This window comes from Schistocerca gregaria, chromosome 8 (assembly GCF_023897955.1).
Source record: "Schistocerca gregaria isolate iqSchGreg1 chromosome 8, iqSchGreg1.2, whole genome shotgun sequence".
Taxonomy (NCBI): Eukaryota; Metazoa; Arthropoda; class Insecta; order Orthoptera; family Acrididae; genus Schistocerca; species Schistocerca gregaria.
The window spans coordinates 420,023,625-420,042,231 of record NC_064927.1 but is presented as its reverse complement, the minus strand read 5'-3'; the positions used below and the strand labels follow the sequence as shown (position 1 = coordinate 420,042,231).

Below are 18,607 nucleotides of genomic sequence, written 5' to 3'. Positions count from 1 at the left end.
CGACCGACATCGACCAGAGACGACTGAACTTTTCAAATCAGTACTCCGTTACGTGCGAACACTGTAGCCGATGTTATCTCCCGAACGTGCAGACGTCTGACGACAATCGCTGAAATTCAAATCAGTTTGTTTTCTTCGGTCAAATCGAGCGACGTTCTCGCACACGAAATATGGAGCGAGAGAATCTGATAAACATCTAAGAAAGAGTGAATTTGTAGCATCCTGAGGATCAAAATATCATAATCGGGCTATAATTCGGAATCTGTGGCCTGAAATCGCAGGTTTATTCGAAACCTCAAATAGGCGTTATCTTTATTGGACATTTCAGGCAAAGATTATAACCTCAGAAAATAATTTGTTGAATTGAAAAGGTTGGCGTATCTTATATGATTACATCTACTGTAGTGGATTTTTTTGTGGTATGTTGTCATTAATTGTCTTCAAATTAGTATTAGTGCTTACTGTCGTTCTATGCTAGTAGGGTAGTGATTCTGTTAATATGAATTGGTTTGCAAATATGGCGTACGGTATGTTTTTGCACTTTAAAGAGCTGTAGGTTTTCAGAGTACCTTATGCTACTCTTTAGCTTGTCTTTCACTCGTGCGCTAAATGACAGTCATTGAAGATTAAGTAACGTACATGTGCACAACATTAAATAAATACAGCGAAACAGGATGTTTATAACTTGCTTTTCCAAGTCACCACGAATTATCTCGAGTATGTAACAGAATGTTTCTCCCGCCATCTCATATATTCGAAAAACTTGTTTGGTCATTCCGATAATTGAGGACAGTGTGTATACTACTCACCATGTTCTTTACCAAATGTTCAAATGGTTCAAATGGCTCTGAGCACTATGGGACTTAATATCTATGGTCATCAGTCCCCTAGAACTTAGAACTACTTAAACCTAACTAACCTAAGGACATCACACAACACCCAGCCATCACGAGGCAGAGAAAATCCCTGACCCAGCCGGGATTCGAACCCGGGAACCCGTGCGTGGGAAGCGAGAACGCGACCGCACGACCACGAGATGCGGGCGTTCTTTACCAGACAGGAAAACTCATTCACATGAATTCAGCGTCACTTAATAGCAGAAGCCGCTATGCAGAACTCGTATCCAAGCAGACAGGCATCGTGGTATCCACCCCACCCTCAGAGGTTAAAATATAACCTACTTCATGCATAGAATAGATTCTGACCTAATCTAACCTAACATAACCACCTCGACCCTGCCAAAAACTGACGAAGAAGATCGGATTATTCCGCAGACGGCCGACGTTATCGGGCGACCTCTCGCGACGGTGTCGGACGACGGTTGTCGGTGCCGCTGGGAACGCAGCGTAATAGGTGTGGACCTTTGGCCCTGCATAAAAGATTGATTAATCGCTACTCCACGAGTCAATTTACACTACTGGCCATTAAAAACCACGAAAATGACGTGCTACAGACGCGAAATTTAACCGAAAGGAAGAATATGCTGTGATATGCAAATGATTAGCTTTTCAGAGCTTTCACACAAGGTTGGCGCCGGTACACCTACAACGTGCTGACATGAGGAAAGTTTCCAACCAATTTCTCATATACAAACCGCAGTTGACCGGTGTTGCCTGGTGGAAACGTTGTTGTGATGCCTCGTGTAAGGAGGAGAAATGCGTACCATCACGTTTCCGACTTTGATAAAGGTCGTATTGTAGCCTATCGCGATTACAGTTTATTGTATCGCGACATTGCTGCTCGCGCTGGTCAAGAGCCAATGACTGTTAGCAGAATATGGAATCGGTGGGTACAGGAGGGTAATATGGAACGCTGTGCTGGATACCAATGGCCTCTTATCGCTAGCAGTCGAGATGACAGGCATCTTATCCGCATGGCTGTAATGGATCGTGCATCCACGTCTCGATCCCTGAGTCAACAGATGCGGACGTTTGCAAGACAACAACCATCTGCACGAACAGTTCGACGACGTTTGCAGCAGCACGGACAATCAGCTCGGAGACCATGGCTGCAGTTACCCTTGACGCTGCATCACAGACAGGTGCGCCTGCGATGGTGTACTCAACGAGGAACCTGGGTGCACGAATGGCAAAACGTCATTTTTTCGTATGAATGCAGGTTCTGTTTACAGCATCATGATGGTCGCATCCGTGTTTGGCGACATGGCGGTGAACGCACATTGGAAGCGTGTATTCGTCATCGCTATACTGGTGTATCACCCGGCGTGACGGTATGGGGTGGCATTGGTCACACGTCTCGGTCATCTCTTGTCCGCATTGACGGCACTTTGAACAGTGGACGTTACATTTCAGATGTGTTACAACCTGTGGCTCTACCCTTCATTCGATCCCTGCGAAACCCTATATTTCAGCAGGATAATGCACGACCGCATGTAGCAGGTCCTGCACGGGTCTTTCTGGATACAGAAATTGTTCGACTGCTGCCCTGGGCAGCACATTCTCCAGATTTCTCACCAATTGAAAACGTCTGGTCAATGGTGGCCGAACAACTGGCTCGTCAGAATACGCCAGTCACTGTTCTATCGTGTTAAAGCTGCCTAGGCAGCTTTACCTGTACACACCATCCAAGCTCTGTTTGACTCAATGCCCAGGCGTATCAAGGCCGTTATTACGGCCAAAGGTGGTTGTTCTGGGTACTGATTTCTCAGGATCTATGCACCCAAATTGCTTGGAAATGTAATGACATGTCAGTTCTAGTATAATATATTTGTCCAATGAATACCCGTTTATCATCTGCATTTCTTCTTGGTGTAGCAATTTTATTGGCCAGTAGTGTATCCGCCAGACGCTCGAAAAGCTGTGTGTTGCGGTTGACAGAAAGAGGTTAGCGATGTTTCAGAAACGACAGTAGCATCTATTAGGCGAGAGCAAGACAGAGGAGAGAAACCTCGAAAGTTGCGAGGGTATCCTTCGGCACTGTAAAAAAAAGTGTTCAACTCGTACCCCTCCTCCCTCCCTCCCCCCCCCCCCCCTGCAGGTGTTTTTCAGGCTTGAGTTATTGGACTACATGAATTTATTTTGGGGAAATAAATGCAACACTAAGACAAAGTGCTGTTGGCATAAGAACTTTAAGCACGATTTACCGTGTATTGGCAGAAAGTTGGGGGATTCTGTGTGGGGTACCTCCGCTTTTCTTGTAATACAGCATATCGATTAACAAGTAAATAAGTTCTGCTTCAATAAGAGCAAGAGTTGATTGTCCCGCCATTTTTAGCCGATCATCCACATAGCAGCGGTACTGTTTACACAGTTTTCTAGTTAAACTACGTTCCGTAGAAAGCATGAAGGACGAACAGATGCCAATTCAGCTACTGAATAACACGACGTTTGCCCCTCTCCTATTCCATACACCTCCTCCAGACCTGTTGAGAGATGGTGCGAAGACATATCTCACTTTACACGTCACAGTCAATGACTTGCGTTTCACGCTGTATCTTCGCACATAAGCCTTACCGCGTCCATACAGTGTGAATAACAGCTTGTACACTTGCTCTAGCCAATAAGGTCTGTATGCAGAGAAGGAAACTCTTCACCTTAATACAAAGGAGCAAATAAAGAATCTCGAACGATAATTAGAAGCTACGGGACATATTTTCTTACTTTGTGTAAAGTACGTATACAGTCCTTCAGTTTCTTCAAGTGACACTATCAAACAGTATGGTGACTACGGCATTATATTCAATCCTGATGTCTAAGATTAATGCTGAACGTGTATGTGGTTAAGTGCTAATCCTCTACATTGTCTCCATGTGGGACACGGCGTTTGTTCCGAAGTTTTATGTGACGACCCAGCCCCTTGCATGAGAGTAACGGGCATAGAATGGCAGCAGAGATGTGCAGCAGAGCCACTGCACGCGCGCTCTATGCACACTCTTCACGATGCCAGTGAAGAGGGCACCTGAATTGACAGAAATCAAACGACATCGACCGGTATTGATTGCATTCTAACTGCTGCTGCTGTCAACTACAAGATAGTACTGTGCCTCGTGTAAAAGCAAAAGTTTAGTATTTTATCCATCTTCAGCTCAAATGGCTCTGAGCACTAAACACGCGATCTAGTGTCTGGACAGTAGCACCGAGATCGCCAATACACCCAACTCTCTGCATCTACCATTCAACTGTCCATATCACGGTCTGGGGCGCTGCAGTCTTGGACTGTGTGGCTGGTCCCGGCGGAGGTTCGAATCCTCCCTCGGGCATGGGTGTCTGTGTTTGTCCTTAGGGTGATTTAGGTTAAGTAGTGTGCAAGTTTAGGGACTGATGAGCTTAGCAGTTAAGTCCCATAAGCCTTCACACACATTTGAACATCGTTTTGTCCATATCAACATACTCCCAAGCGCAACTCCTCCGCATAACCAGAATCAGTAGAAATGTACACCGAGGCGACAGTCATGGAATAACGATATGTACATGACATGGCGGTAGTATCACGTACGTACGGTATTAAAGGCCAGTGTATAACGTCCCCTTTGAAAAATTATACAAGACTGTGCTTAAACTGACATACAATATTTTTAGCGCAACGCAATCTGACTTTCAATAATCCCTACAAAAGAATGGCCCTGACTAACATTAACCTATACCTTTCACAAATCACTTACCTCACCAAAAATCTTCGTTACTCAAACTGCTGCAATACAGCGAGCGCCACTACTGCCAGCTAAATAAAAGATTCAAACTACGGAAGTCACTAACTACTGATAGGCACAGTTAGCAAATGAAAGATTTTAATAGAGAACAAACAATGTATTTACCTTAATAGTCATAATATATATAGCAGTTCATGACATCAATTCTTACAAATTTCAAAACTCCGCCATCTCTCTACCCACGTCCACCACTGCTGGCGGCTCACCTCCAACTGCGCAACGCTACGCGCTGTTAGCATCCAGCAAGACACCCATGCCCAACACTACAATGGCAGACAACAATGCAAACCAGCCACAGACTGCACACGGCACAGCCAGTGATTTTTATACAGAGCGCTTCGTGGCGGCGGCGTTACCAATAAAAAAAACCTAAAGAGCCTACTTACAAGTGCATTGGCGGAGCTGTTATTTGTACTCTAGTGATTCATGTGAAAAGGTTTCCGGCGTGACTATGGGCGCAGCAGGGGAATTAACAGGCTCTGAACGCGAAATGGTAGTTGAAGACAGAATGCGTGGAAAATTCCTTTTCGGCAACCGTTAGGGAATTCAATATTCAGAGATCCACAGTGGCAAGAGTGAGTCAGTTCCAGGCATTACTTCTCACAACGGACAACGCAGTGGCGTTTGCGTAGAGTCGTCAGTGTCAAAAAACAAGCAACAATGCTAAAAATAACCGCAGAAATCACAGTGGAACGTAGGACGAACGTATCCGTTAGGATAGCGCGCCAAAATTTCGTGTTAATGGGCTGTGGCAGCAGACCACAGACACGAGTGCCTTTGCTGGCAGCACACGACATCGCCTGCAATGCCTCTGCTGGGCTCGTGACCACATCGGTTGGACTCGAGATGACTGGGAAACCGTGGCCTGGTCAGATGAGTCCAAACATCTGGTGTCATGTCATTCAACTTGTTGCACCCCCCCCCCCCCTTCTCTCTCTCTCTCTCTCTCTCTCTCTCTCTCTCTCTCTCTCTCTCTGTGTGTGTGTGTGTGTGTGTGTGTGTGTGTGTGTGTGTGTGTGTGTGTGTGTGTGTGTGTGTGTTTTTTGTTTGTCTGTGGGACTAATGGTACGGTTGGAGTGTGGCGCAGACCCCACGAATCCATGGACCCACGTGGTCAGCAAGGCACAGTGCGAACTGGCGGTGGCTCCATAATAGTGTGGGCTGTTTTTCCGTGGAATGGACTGGTTGCTCTGGTCCAGCTGAACCGATCAATGACTTGAAATGTTCGGCTACATGGAGACCATCTGCAGTCACTCATGGACGTCATGTGACTTACCCGTCCATCCAACACTTACGGGACATAATCGAGAGGCCACTTCGTGCACAAAATCCTGCACCGGCAACACTTTCGCAATTACTGACGACTGTAGAGACAGCATGGCTCAATATTTCTGCAGCCCTCAACGACTTGTTGAGTCCATGCCCTGTCGAGTTGCTGCACTAGGGCGGGCTAAAGGAGGTCCTACACGATGTTAGGAGCTATCCCGTGATTTTTGTCACGTCAGTGTAGAGACAACACTATCACCCCGGTGCTACAGCGCATGTCAATTATTAGGCACACATTTTAAACTATCAGATTATATAAGTAATAGCTACCGTCTCTCTCTCTCTCTCTCTCTCTCTCTCTCTCTCTCTCTCTCTCTCTCTCTCTCTCACACACACACACACACACAGAGAGAGAGAGAGAGAGAGAGAGAGAGAGAGAGAGAGAGAGAGAGAGAGAGAGAGAGAGAGAGAAAGGGGGGGGGGGTGCAACAATTTGAATGACATGACGCCAGATGTTTGTAATAGATTGAGTATCACAGCGAAGGCAAAAGCTACAGTGCAGCACATGCTCTCTCGCCGCAGAGTACACGCGGGATCGTGAATGGCGCGGCTGAGAATTATCAGGTGCTGCATCGGGGCAGCGTTCTCCCACAACACGCTCAAGGCCTGACCCGGCATCTGGCCGAAGAAAAGCAGTCAGGGCCACCGCACACGTCATCCGCTTGTGTTTTGCTGCCGAACACAGCTTGTAGAGTGACACGGCATACTTCGTAACCACCACTAGTCGATCAGCATATTAAGAAGATCGGTAGGTAGGTTTTGCGCGACCGTAATGTACTTCTTGTGGTACAAAGTTACTTGTGTGATTTTCTAGTTACGACAGCCCCTGCAGTAACATACGCTATGCACCCGTCGCTCTACTTCAGCAGCAAAAATATACTAGCTGGCATATACTGACAAGAATACTAACAGGCAGTGTGGTGCCTGAATCAGCTGCCAGAAACACGCATCGTTTTTGGTTCCTTGCTTCTTCCAAGCCGGCCGTGGTGGCCGAGCGGTTCTAGGTGCTTCAGTCCGGAACCGCGCGACTGCTACGATCGCAGATTCGAATCCTGTCTCGGACATGGATGTGTGTGATGTCCTTAGGTTAGTTAGGTTTAAGTAGTTCTAAGTTCTAGGGGACTGATGACCTCATATGTTAAGTCCCATAGTGCTCATAACCAATTGAACCATTTTTTTTTGCTTCCTCCAATTAGAAACTGTAAACAGAGGCGGACTGATGAGGTATGCTATGAGGTGGTTCTCAGCAGAATCGGAGAGGGAAGGAATACATGGAAAATACTGACAGAAGACGGGACAGGATGGTAGAACCTTAAGTTAAGCAGGGAATAACTTCCCTGGTACCGGAAGGAACTGTAGCGTGTAAAAACTGTAGAGGAAGTCAAAGACTGGAATGTATCCAGCATCCCACGCCCGGGTTCCCGGGTTCGATTCTCGGCGGGGTCAGGAATTTTCTCTGCCTCGTGATGACTGGGTGTTGTGTGCTGGCCTTAGGTTAGTTAGGTTTAAGTAGTTATAAGTTCTAGGGGCTGATGACCATAGATGTTAGATCCCATACTGCTCAGAGCCATTTTTTTAAATGTATCCAGCAAACAACTGGTAGCAACGTAGGTAGCAAATGTTACTCTGAAATGAAGAGATTGGCAGAGGAGAGGTATTGGTGGCGGGCCAAACCAGTCAGAGGACTGATGACTCAAAAAAAAAAAAAGTGTATATATATATATATATATATATATATATATATATATATATATATATATATATATATATATATATCCCTGCGTATTCGTAAAGACGCTGTGAAAATCTGAAACCATATATATACATATCCCTGCGTATTCGTGAAGACGCTGTGAAAATCTGAAACCATATATATCCCTGCGTATTCGTAAAGACGCTGTGAAAATCTGAAACGATCTGTGGAAGTCGTGGATCTGCTATTTCGTCAGTAAATGTAATCTTCAGATGGAACTAAGCTTCACGCCATACGTTGTTCCATTATGGCCGAAAGTTGGGTCTGGGAACAGAAAAGTGGCGGGATCGAATCCTGTTCGGACCTCGGAATATTTCAGTCCGCTTTTAAACTAGCCCACACCTCTCAATGGTGATAAGAGTCGTCTGGAACGACACGTGGTTCATATTTCACGTTAACCTCTACGTCCCCTTTGTCCGGTAGCATCACTAGGGCAGGTTAGGGACACGCAAATCATGTCACACGGGATTTATTACTGTGGAAAATCGGCAAGCCCAACGATATTTCAACAGACTGATATCTACATTTTTGTTGCTAAGAAGTCTTATTTGATGTACAAATATTGCCATAGTACAGGCAGGCGACCATTCAGACTTAGCACAACTTTGAAATACAGAAATATAGATCGCACAATTCTTTACTAAGCGATGACATTTCGAAACGCGTAACGCTTAATAAAGAACTGTGTGATCAATACTTTTTTATATTTCAAAGTTTTGCCAAATAAGGAGTCTTAGTCATATACTAACTACTGTGTTTTCAGGCTACTCTGTTACAGATTCTCAGTTTATTCTGTTACCAAATAGGAAGATGCTTGAAGGTGACAGAATACCTTGCACTTTTATCCTAACATTACTCGCGACAATGTGTGTTCTTTGCGGCTACAGAAACAAGTAATTTTAGCAGCCACAAATTGACTACCAAAGATTGTCACGAGCGCAGAAAGAAGAAAATAAAAAAAACACACGTCCGGAAAGAACCAGTCAATACCAGTTGGTTAGTGTTAGCGAGGTGGTACAGGTAGGGAACCGGTTATAAACGATACCGAGATAGATACGCGGACCAGAGGGGAGAGGGCTGCTATGTAATCTACGATAGCTGAGCATAAACACTATCGAATAAGAGAAGGACCAAGAGGTGGACGGCGGTCATATGGTGGAGGAGAGCTTATTGTACATCCAAATCTACATCTACATACATATACATATTCTGTAAATCAATGTGAAGTGCTTGGTAGAGTGTATGTGACATGTAGTACCATGTTCTGTGCGGTATTTAAGTTCAAAATTTCGCAGAGGTACTGGAGGAATAATTTTTGCCGAGTTCCATACACTAATGGTGTTGGTAGACACCACAGCACGTGGTGTAGTGGAGGCTACCCTCTAATGCAGACGCAGAAAACGAACAGCTACTGGCCCGCACTTTTGACAGCCCTGACGCATGTCACTAATGGGCGGAAAACTACCTCCGTAAGCAGTGGCGCCGACTACGATTAACTTTCGTGGACAGGCGTTCCGAGAAGTTAAGCCAGAGAAGTAATGACTTATTTCCTGCAGTAGCTAAGCAGACTTCTACTTAAATACCTAATACACACAAACCCGCTTCCATAGACATGGTAGCTACCGAGTGTGGTGTGTGCGATTCGGTCTTAGGTGGAGGAACCATACTCTAGCAAGAGGACTCCATAAAGGGTGTGCCAATGTCCTGCGTTAGATTACGCTACTGACGATAAAAAGGAACCACTGTAAAATAGATGGGAGTAACCGTCAGGAGTACACAAAAGTGAAATGAATACAGAAAACTACCTGTAGGGAAAGCAGATGCGACGCTGAGATTCAATGCAAGAAGCTTAATCAACGGGGATATAAATGGCCTACAAAACACTTGTTCGACAGATTACTGAGTGCCGGCCGCGGTGGTCTCGCGGTTCTAGGCGCGCAGTCCGGAACCGTGCGACTGCTAGGGTCGCAGGTTCGAATTCTGCCTCGGGCATTGATGTGTGTGATGTCCTTAGGTTAGTTAGGTTTAAGTAGTTATAAGTTCTAGGGGACTGATGACTACGGCTGTTAAGTCCCATAGTGCTCAGAGCCATTTGAACCGTTTGTTTACTGAGTACTGCTAATTATGCCGGTACCATTATCAGACTGGGTAGGAGCAGTCGAATGAAAATGAGGTAGAGATGGTGAGAGCAGAATGGGGCGCTCCGCGGAACTCACGGACTTCGAAAGTGGTCAGGTGATGGGTTGTCACTTGTGTCATACGTCTGTACACGAGATTTCAACACTCCTGAACATTCCTAGGTCCACTGTTCTCGATGTGATAGTGAAGTGAAAGTGTGAAGGGAGGCGCACAGCACAAAAGCGTACAGGCCGATCTGGTCTGTTGACTGACAGTTGAAGAGGGTGATAATGTGTAATACGTAGTCATCTATCCAGACCATCTCACAGGGATATCAAACTGCATCAGGATCCACTGTAGGTACTGTGACAGAGGGAAAAAAGATCATCAAAATAAAATACGGGGAAATCAGACAACGCAAGGAAAGTTACAGGTGAAACTTCCTGGCAGATTAAAACTGTGTGCCGGGCCGAGACTCGAACTCGGGACCTTTGCCTTTCGTGGACAGAAGTAAAGCTGTGAGGACGGGGTGTGAGTCGTGCTTGGGTAGCTCAGTTGGTAGAGCACTTGCCCGCGAAAGACAAAGGTCCCGAGTTCGAGTCTCGGCCCGGCACACAGTTGTAATCTGCCAGGAAGTTTCATATCAGCGCACACTCCGCTGCAAAGTGAAAATCTCATTCTGGAAAGATACAGGTGTTCGTTTCTTCGACGCGTTCTTCGAGAGGGGAATAATAGAGAATTATTGTGATGGTGGTTCGACGAACCCTCTTCCAGGCACTTAAGTGTGATTTGCAGAGTATCCGTGTAGATGTAGACCCTGTAGAAGAGAAGAAAGATCCAAGGAAGAAGGGCGTTTTAAGTCACGGCATCGTTTAGTCAGCGTGAGAGTGTTACGGGGATGCTGCACAACTCCGTGGCAGACTTTGATAGGCGGTGTGCGCCACGTTTAGGATTACTACTGAAATTTGGAGAGAGTGCGTTCAGGGAAGTATCTTGCAGGATATGCTTTCTCGCAGGTATGTTCTGCGAGATGACCACAACGAGGTCGTAACGCAGATTTGCCGACAATCACTCCTTTCGCAAATTGAAAAGGGAAATGAGGGAGGCAGGAGGGAGTGAGGTAATGGTAGCAGAAGTACCCTCCACCAAACACTGAGACTCTGCTTGTGGGGTGTAGAGGTAGCTGCAGCTTCTTGGCGGTGAGGCGCGACAGGTTACTGGTGATGACAGCGGGGGACGCAGAGCTCGGCCGGAGCAGGTCGTAATCCGGTGCTGGGTTTCACACACTCCACAAGAACACAAACACAGAAGCAGACAGCTGGGGCACTGGTTGCAGGCGGCGCGCGCAGCCCCGGACGCAGAGAGCGGCTTACGTAGGAGCCCCTCCTGGAGTAGTGCGTGGCGCGGGACGTGTCCATCGCGGAGCGGCGTCTGCGGCAGACTGGCTGCTGCTGCCGCTAGCGAGCCATCAGGCGGAGCGCAGCCTGATAGCAGCAAACACTGTGCGACGGCGACGCGTGCAAGGCCGCGGCGGGCGTGGCCAGGGCCGGGGGGGGGGGGGGGGGGGGGGGGCAGTGGCGGAAGCCGGGGCCCGACCTACTTAACACCCGCCGGCTGCGGCTCCACAGCCGGTGTCGGCCAGAGCGCCGGTAAGCTCACCGCGTCTTGATGCTCCGGCAACGGGACAGCGCGGCCGTAACCTTGATCTTGATCGCAGTCTTACAATTACTCGTGCCTGTGCTCACATTCGAAGTAATGGCGTTGTTGTTCGTGATGGTGGTGGTGGTCGTCGTCATGGCGGCGGAGATCGTGTTAATTGTTATGACAGTATCGGTTATGGAGACTGTGTTGGATGGTGGCAGCTGTGGTAATCTCGCTGATCATGGTGGTTGCTTGTGGTCACTGCATTCATACTGCCATCTGGTTGCAATAATAGTCGTGATGACGATTGTGGATGTGCTCGTTGCAATGATGGTGATGCCAGTAGTGGTGGTGGTGGTGGTGGTGGTGGTGGTGGTGGTGGTGGTGGTGGTGGTGATTCTCGCTATGGTAATTATGATGAATATTGTTGCAGTGGCAGTTGTTGCGGAAATGGTGGTTGCAGTGGCAGTTGTGGTGATAATAGTGGTGGTTGTGGTTGCAAATAGCAGTTGTGGTAATGGGGGCTGGTTAAAATGATGGAGGTGTGAGGTCATTGCTATGGTGGTGGTGGTGGTGGTGGTGGTGGTGGTGCCGCGCGGGATTAGCCGAGCGGTCAAGGGCGCTGCAGTCATGGACTGTGCGGATGGTCCCGGCGGAGGTTCGATTCCTCCCTTGGGCATGGGTGTGTGTGTTTGTCCTTAGGATAATTTAGGTTAAGTAGTATGTAAGCTTAGGGACTGATGACCTTAGGAGTTCAGTCCCATAAGATTTCACAAACATTTGAATATTTGAATTTGTGGTGGTGGTGGTGGTGGTGGTGGTGGTGGTGGTAGCTGCTGAGAGAAGTAGACGTGATTGTAGTGGAGAATAGAGAACAGGAATGTAAGAAGACTAGAATTGATCACAGTCATTGCAATGTCAGAGCTCGTTTATGTTGTAGCTCTGGTTTGATTTCCGAAATTTTTTCCGTATGGGTTCTCACAGTCCCTTTTAGTTATTCTGACAACCGGATTTTCATCAAGATGGCTTTATATGTATGTGGTTGAATAGCACTTTCGCAGCCAGCACAATGACCTTCACTTGACAGTTTTGCATGAATGTCGTTTGGTTTTAATTAAATTATTGGTGCAGCTCAGAACGATGCCTTATAATGTTATTAGGATAGTTATTTAACTAGCCTCCTTTTTCTTTTTAGATTATCTGATGATACCTAACGGAAAAACTAGTAGAAGCCAACCTCGGGGAAGATCAGTTTGGATTCCGTAGAAATACTGGAACACGTGAGGCAACATTGACCTTACGACTTATCTTAGAAGAAAGATTAAGTAAAGGCAAACCTACGTTTCTAGCATTTGTAGACTTAGAGAAAGCTTTTGACAATGTTGACTGGAATACTCTTTCAAATTCTAAAGGTGGCAGGGGTAAAATACAGGGAGCGAAAGGCTGTTTACAATTTGTACAGAAACCAGATGGCAGTTTTAAGACTCGAGGGGCATGAAAGTGAAGCAGCGGTTGGGAAGGGAGTGAGACAGGGTTGTAGCCTCTCCCCGATGTTATTCAATCTGTATATTGAGCAAGCAGTGAAGGAAACAAAAGTTCGGAGTAGGTATTAAAATCCATGGAGAAGAAATAAAAACTTTGAGGTTCGCCGATGACATTGTAATTCTGTCAGAGACAGTAAAGGACTTGGAAGAGCAGTTGAACGGAATGGACAGTGTTTTGAAAGAAGGATATAAGATGAACAACAAAAGCAAAACAAGGATAATGGAATGTAGTCAAATTAAGTCGGGTGATGCTGAGGGAATTACATTAGGAAATGAGACACTTAAAGTAGTAAAGGAGTTTTGCTATTTGGGGAGCAAAATAACTGATGATGGTCGAAGTAGAGAGGATATAAAATGTAGACTGGCAATGGCAAGAAAAGCGTTTCTGAAGAACAGAAATTTGTTAACATCGAGTATTGATTTAAGTGTGAGGAAGTCATTTCTGAAAGTATTTGTATGCAGTGTAGCCATGTACGGAAGTGAAACATGGACGATAACTAGTTTGGACAAGAAGAGAATAGAAGCTTTCGAAATGTGGTGCTACAGAAGAATGCTGAAGATTAGATAGGTAGATCACATAACTAATGAGGAAGTATTGAATAGGATTGGGGAGAAGTTTGTGGCACAACTTGACCAGATGAAGGGATCGGTTGGTAGGACATGTTCTGAGACATCAAGGGCTCACCAATTTAGTATTGGAGGGCAGCGTGGAGGGTAAAAATCGTAGAGGGAGACCAAGAGATGAATACACTAGGCAGATTCAGAAGGATGTAGGTTGCAGTAGGTACTGTGAGATGAAGAAGCTTGCGCAGGATAGAGTAGCATGGAGAGCTGCATCAAACCAGTCTCAGGACTGAAGACCACAACAACAACAACCTAACCACGGCGAAACGCGTTATTTCTAAATAAAGAGGACTTCGCAACCACGAGTGTTCTATGTTGGAGGTAACTCATCGCAAATTACAATCATGCCTTTACACACTAATGTGATGGTTTATTTTAGAAGTTATGGCCTATAGTGTTGTTTACATGGTATTAGCTTCCGAGATGATTAATGACATAGCTCAACCATCTAATGATGCTCTAAGAGAAACTGTATGGCATTAGTACGCTCTAGTGCTGTATATAAGACAATCACATTGTCATCGGATGAGACAGTAGCAGAGGCAGGAGGAAAGAAGGCATTTGAGTAAGAAACATAACTGCAGTAATGTAACGAGCCGATTTAGTGCGGTATTGCTCAGAAAAAGGGGCAGGGTTCGGTGATGTTTTGGCTACCTTAGTTATTACACTGGGAAATACCTTTGTCAAACATATTTTATAAAATCTTTGATAGTGTACTGAGGTTTTTTATCATATCGTTTACTAATGTTTGAGTGTGGTCGTACGCATCAAAAAATACTTAGCGAAGGACTTGGATAGTATAATATGGGCAGACGGGCTCTGTAGTGTCATACCATTTGTTGCACGCAGGAGCTGACTATGTCAGTAAGGCGATAGGGCAATGGAGTGTCTCGTAGTCAGGTGACAGCAGTGTTCGAAAGGAGATGATGCTACGATTTTAGGGCGCATCGCTTTCATTAGCATTTAATATTCATCAGACTAATAATTTTGTAGGTCTACATACGTTTATTAATTGTGATGCCTTGTCTCAATAACGTATTTCATGTGTCTTGTTTGATGTGGGGAAACAAAATAATTTTCGTGTATTGAAACAAAACTGAATCTGTGAACCTCTGAAGTACTACATGACGCTACCTGGCCCATAACCATGATTTCGGTGAGTACAACGGCAATGCTGCTGTCAGACAAATCTGAATAAGGGCTTTACTCCAATCGGTGTTTCCTAGTGTCATCAACGAACTAAATTTTTGCCGGCCGCGGTGGCCGAGCGGTTCTAGGCGCTTCAGTCCGGAACCGCGCGACTGCTACGGTCGCAGGTTCGAATCCTGCCTCGGGCATGGATGTGTGTGATGTCCTTAGGTTAGTTAGGTTTAAGTAGTTCTAAGTTCTAGGGGACTGATAACCACAGATATTAAGTCCCATAGTGCTCAGAGCCATTTGAACCATTTGAACTAACTTTTAAAAAATGAAAACACGGAAGCCAGCAAATAAAGAAATAACGTTCAGTTGCTGGCTTGGATCCGCATTTTCTGTCGACAGCGTTGTATATAAATGATGTAATGCAAGTAGGCCGACTATAAACAACGAAAGGGCAACATAAAACAAATCTGGCGTCCGTGTCAACTCATTCGGCTAAATCAGAAGACTGTTCTTGCATTGTGTGGCCCGAATGTGTCATTGTATCAACACGACAGTTGTGTGCAGGCACTGTACCTATAGAAATGTCGCTGCATTTTGACAAGAGACGGATCCTAGGCGTGTTACAACTGAAATAATGCACATTATGTGCCTAGACAGGAGATAAAGTAAGGTGCCTGGAGAACCGTGTTGTTTCTGTGCTTGACAGTAACTACGGCGTCAGTCTGTGGTCAGGTGCAGTACACCGGCGAAAAGCCCGACCTTCCCTTCGTGTGTGTGTGTGTGTGTGTGTGTGTGTGTGTGTGTGTGTGTGTCCTCCAGTGGTACCCTCGTCTGTCAGCCGCACACCATGTGCAGCGCAGGTGTTCTCCATTATCTGAGACAGCGCCTCCAGCAACGTGCCACAAGTTGGCGTGCGCTGCCAAACACACGGCGCAGCAGATGCACTGCACCGTTCTTGGCTCTGTCATTCTAGTACGAGTAAAGTTTGTACCTGTCGGGAGGCAATGCTTTTCTGGAACCTAAACGAGGGAACATCTCCGTTAGCTGAAATGACCCTTTTTTCGCGTTGCAGAACATGTAAAGAGCAACTACCGCGAATTTACATCAAACAGGGAAAGTGCGTAGAGAATTTTAGTCGCCTTTGTATTCCTCTACAGAGAGAGGCACGTATATTGGAACATGTTGGAATTCGATAACAACTATTCCATAGGTCAATGCCTCCTTGGAAAAATATTTGCTGTTGCCTACGGAACCATGGCTGTATCCAGGCGAGCATATCTTGCCAAGGTTATTTCGACTACGCTGTAGAAGTTTCGCCGGGAAGCCCTTACACATCCTTCATATAGTCCGAATCTCTGCCCATGCGATTTACATATCTTTGTAATCCTGATGACTTTCTGGGATGCCGATTTGCTTCCGACGAAGAGGTTCACGTTTGAATACAATCATAGTTCTGCATGCAACCGCAAACATTATTCCATGAAGGCACTGATCGCCATATGTCAGAGTCCGATAAAAGTGTTATGTTAGGCGGTTACTTTTGAAATAATTGACAGTTTACTTACTTTTCCATCTGTCCCGTTTTGATTTGGCCATTCATTACACTAACGTCGGAACCGTGCGCTAGAGCTGGTCGCACTAGCTTCTTGCGTGCTATTTCTGGTCTTCTACACCCACATGGATACTCTGAAAATAACATTTAAGTACCTGGCAGGGGGTTCATCGAACCACCTTAACAATAATTCTCTATTATTCCAGTCTCGTACAGTGAGCGGAAGAAACAAACACCCATATCTTTCCGTGCGCGCTCTGATTTCTCTTATTTTATGATGATGGTCGTTTCTCCCTACGTAGGTTGGCGTCAACAAAATATTTTCACATTTGGAGGAGAAAGTTGGTGATTGAAATTTCATGGAAAGATTGCGCCGCAATGAAAGATGCCTTTGTTTTAATGATACCCACCCCAAATCCTGCATAACTTCAGTGACACTATCTCCCCTATTTCGCGATAATACAAAATGTGCTGCCCTTCTTTGAACTTACCCGATATACCTAGTTAATCGTATATGGCAAGGATCCCAGACTGCGCAGCAGTACTCCTAAAGGACGTACAAGGGCAGCATGGGCAGTCTCTTCAGTAGATGTCACATTTTTTAAGTGTTCTGCCAATAAAACGCAGCCTTTGGTTAGCCTTCCCCATAACATTTTCAATGTGTTCCTTCCAATTGAAGTTGTCCGTAATTGTAATTCCTAGGTATTTAGTTGAAAAAATGGCTCTGAGCACTATGGGACTTAACATCTATGGTCATCAGTCCCCTAGAACTTAGAACTACTTAAACCTAACTAACCTAAGGACATCACACAACACCCAGTCATCACGAGGCAGAGAAAATTTCCTGACCCCGCCGGGAATCGAACCCGGGAACCCGGGCGAGTGAAGAGAGAACGCTACCGCACGAACACAAGCTACGGACATTTAGATGAATTTACGGCTTTTAGATTAGACTGATTTATGGTGTAACCGAAGTTTAACGAGTTCCTTTTAGCACTCATGTGGATGACCTGACACTTTTCATTATTTAGGATCAACTGCCAATTTTCTCGCCATACAGATATCGTTACTAAATCGCTATGCAATTTGCTTTGATCTTCTGATGACTTTCCCAGTTGATAAACGAGAGCATCATCAACAAACAACGTAAGATGGCTGCTCAGATTGTCTGCTAACTCGTTTATATGGATAAGGAACAGCAAAGGGCCTATAATATTACTTCGGGGAACGCCATGAATCACATCTGTTTTACTTCATGACTTTCCCTCAGTTACTATGAACTGTGACCTCTCTGATAGGAAATCACGAATCCAGTCACATAACAGACGATACTCCATAAGCACGCAATTTCACTACAAGCAGCTTGTGTAGTACAGTGTCAAAAGCCTTCCAAAATCCAGAAATACGGAATCCATTTGAAATCCCTTGTCAATAGGACTCAACATTTCACGTGAGGAAAGAGCTAGTTGTGTTTCACAAGAACTATGCTTTTTAAATCCATGTTGACTTTTCTACAGTCTTAACAAATATACGTTATCTGTTCGTCTTAATTATTACAGACAGAACGTGTTTATTTCGTTTCGTTTTATTTCGTTGCATGGTATTATTCCTTAATATTTCAACGCTGTAACGTGTTCATTATGTTCGTCACTTTTATTGTACCCACATACTATTGGGCTGCTCCACTTACAAAGGGCCTTACAGACTTGCAGGACTTTAAGGACATCAGTTTCAGAAAGCGGTAGGACACAATACTAAAAAACTCTAAAAAATCGCCTTGGAACGTTAGTTAGATTTCTGAGCCCAGTTAAACACAAAACATTTGGCTGAGACCAAAACGTACAAAGAAAAGAATGCAAGTTTTGTAAAAGTAACTGACAGGTAGAAAAGTGAACAAACATGTGGATATAGCTGTCCAGAAGTTAGATAACAATGAAGCTGTTATTGTAGTGTAGTCTATTTTCCAAAATCATATAATTATTGGACATTCGTGTGAATAAAGATTCATTTGCGTAAAAAATATATCAAACGTAGAAGTTTTGTAATCTTGAGGTCCTTGGTTCGAGTCTGGATAGGAACAACCATTTTTTACTAAATCGTATATTACATTTGATAATAAATGTTAGATTTGAATAAAAATAAAAAGAAGTGGCTGCTACTGAGAATCGATCCAGCAAGCTCACAACTGCGAAACTCAGCTACCAACGAGTGTCAAGAAGTACAAAATGTTTTACAATTAA

General features: G+C 45.1%; 1 protein-coding gene across 5 annotated transcripts in view; it reads right to left on the bottom strand.

Moving 5' to 3' along the window:
• Positions 1-18,607, bottom strand: part of LOC126284569 (TBC1 domain family member 4) — a 777,557-nt gene that overhangs the window by 81,206 nt on the left and 677,744 nt on the right. Inside the window, exon 1 of one of the 5 annotated variants that reach the window (XM_049983586.1) lies at positions 11,240-11,335. The exons of the other annotated variants lie outside the window; for them this stretch is intronic. Coding sequence (XP_049839543.1) covers positions 11,240-11,284 — 45 coding nt within the window. The 5' untranslated portion in view covers positions 11,285-11,335. Of the gene's footprint in view, positions 1-11,239; positions 11,336-18,607 lie in introns of those variants that run through there. 5 annotated transcript variants of the gene reach the window in all.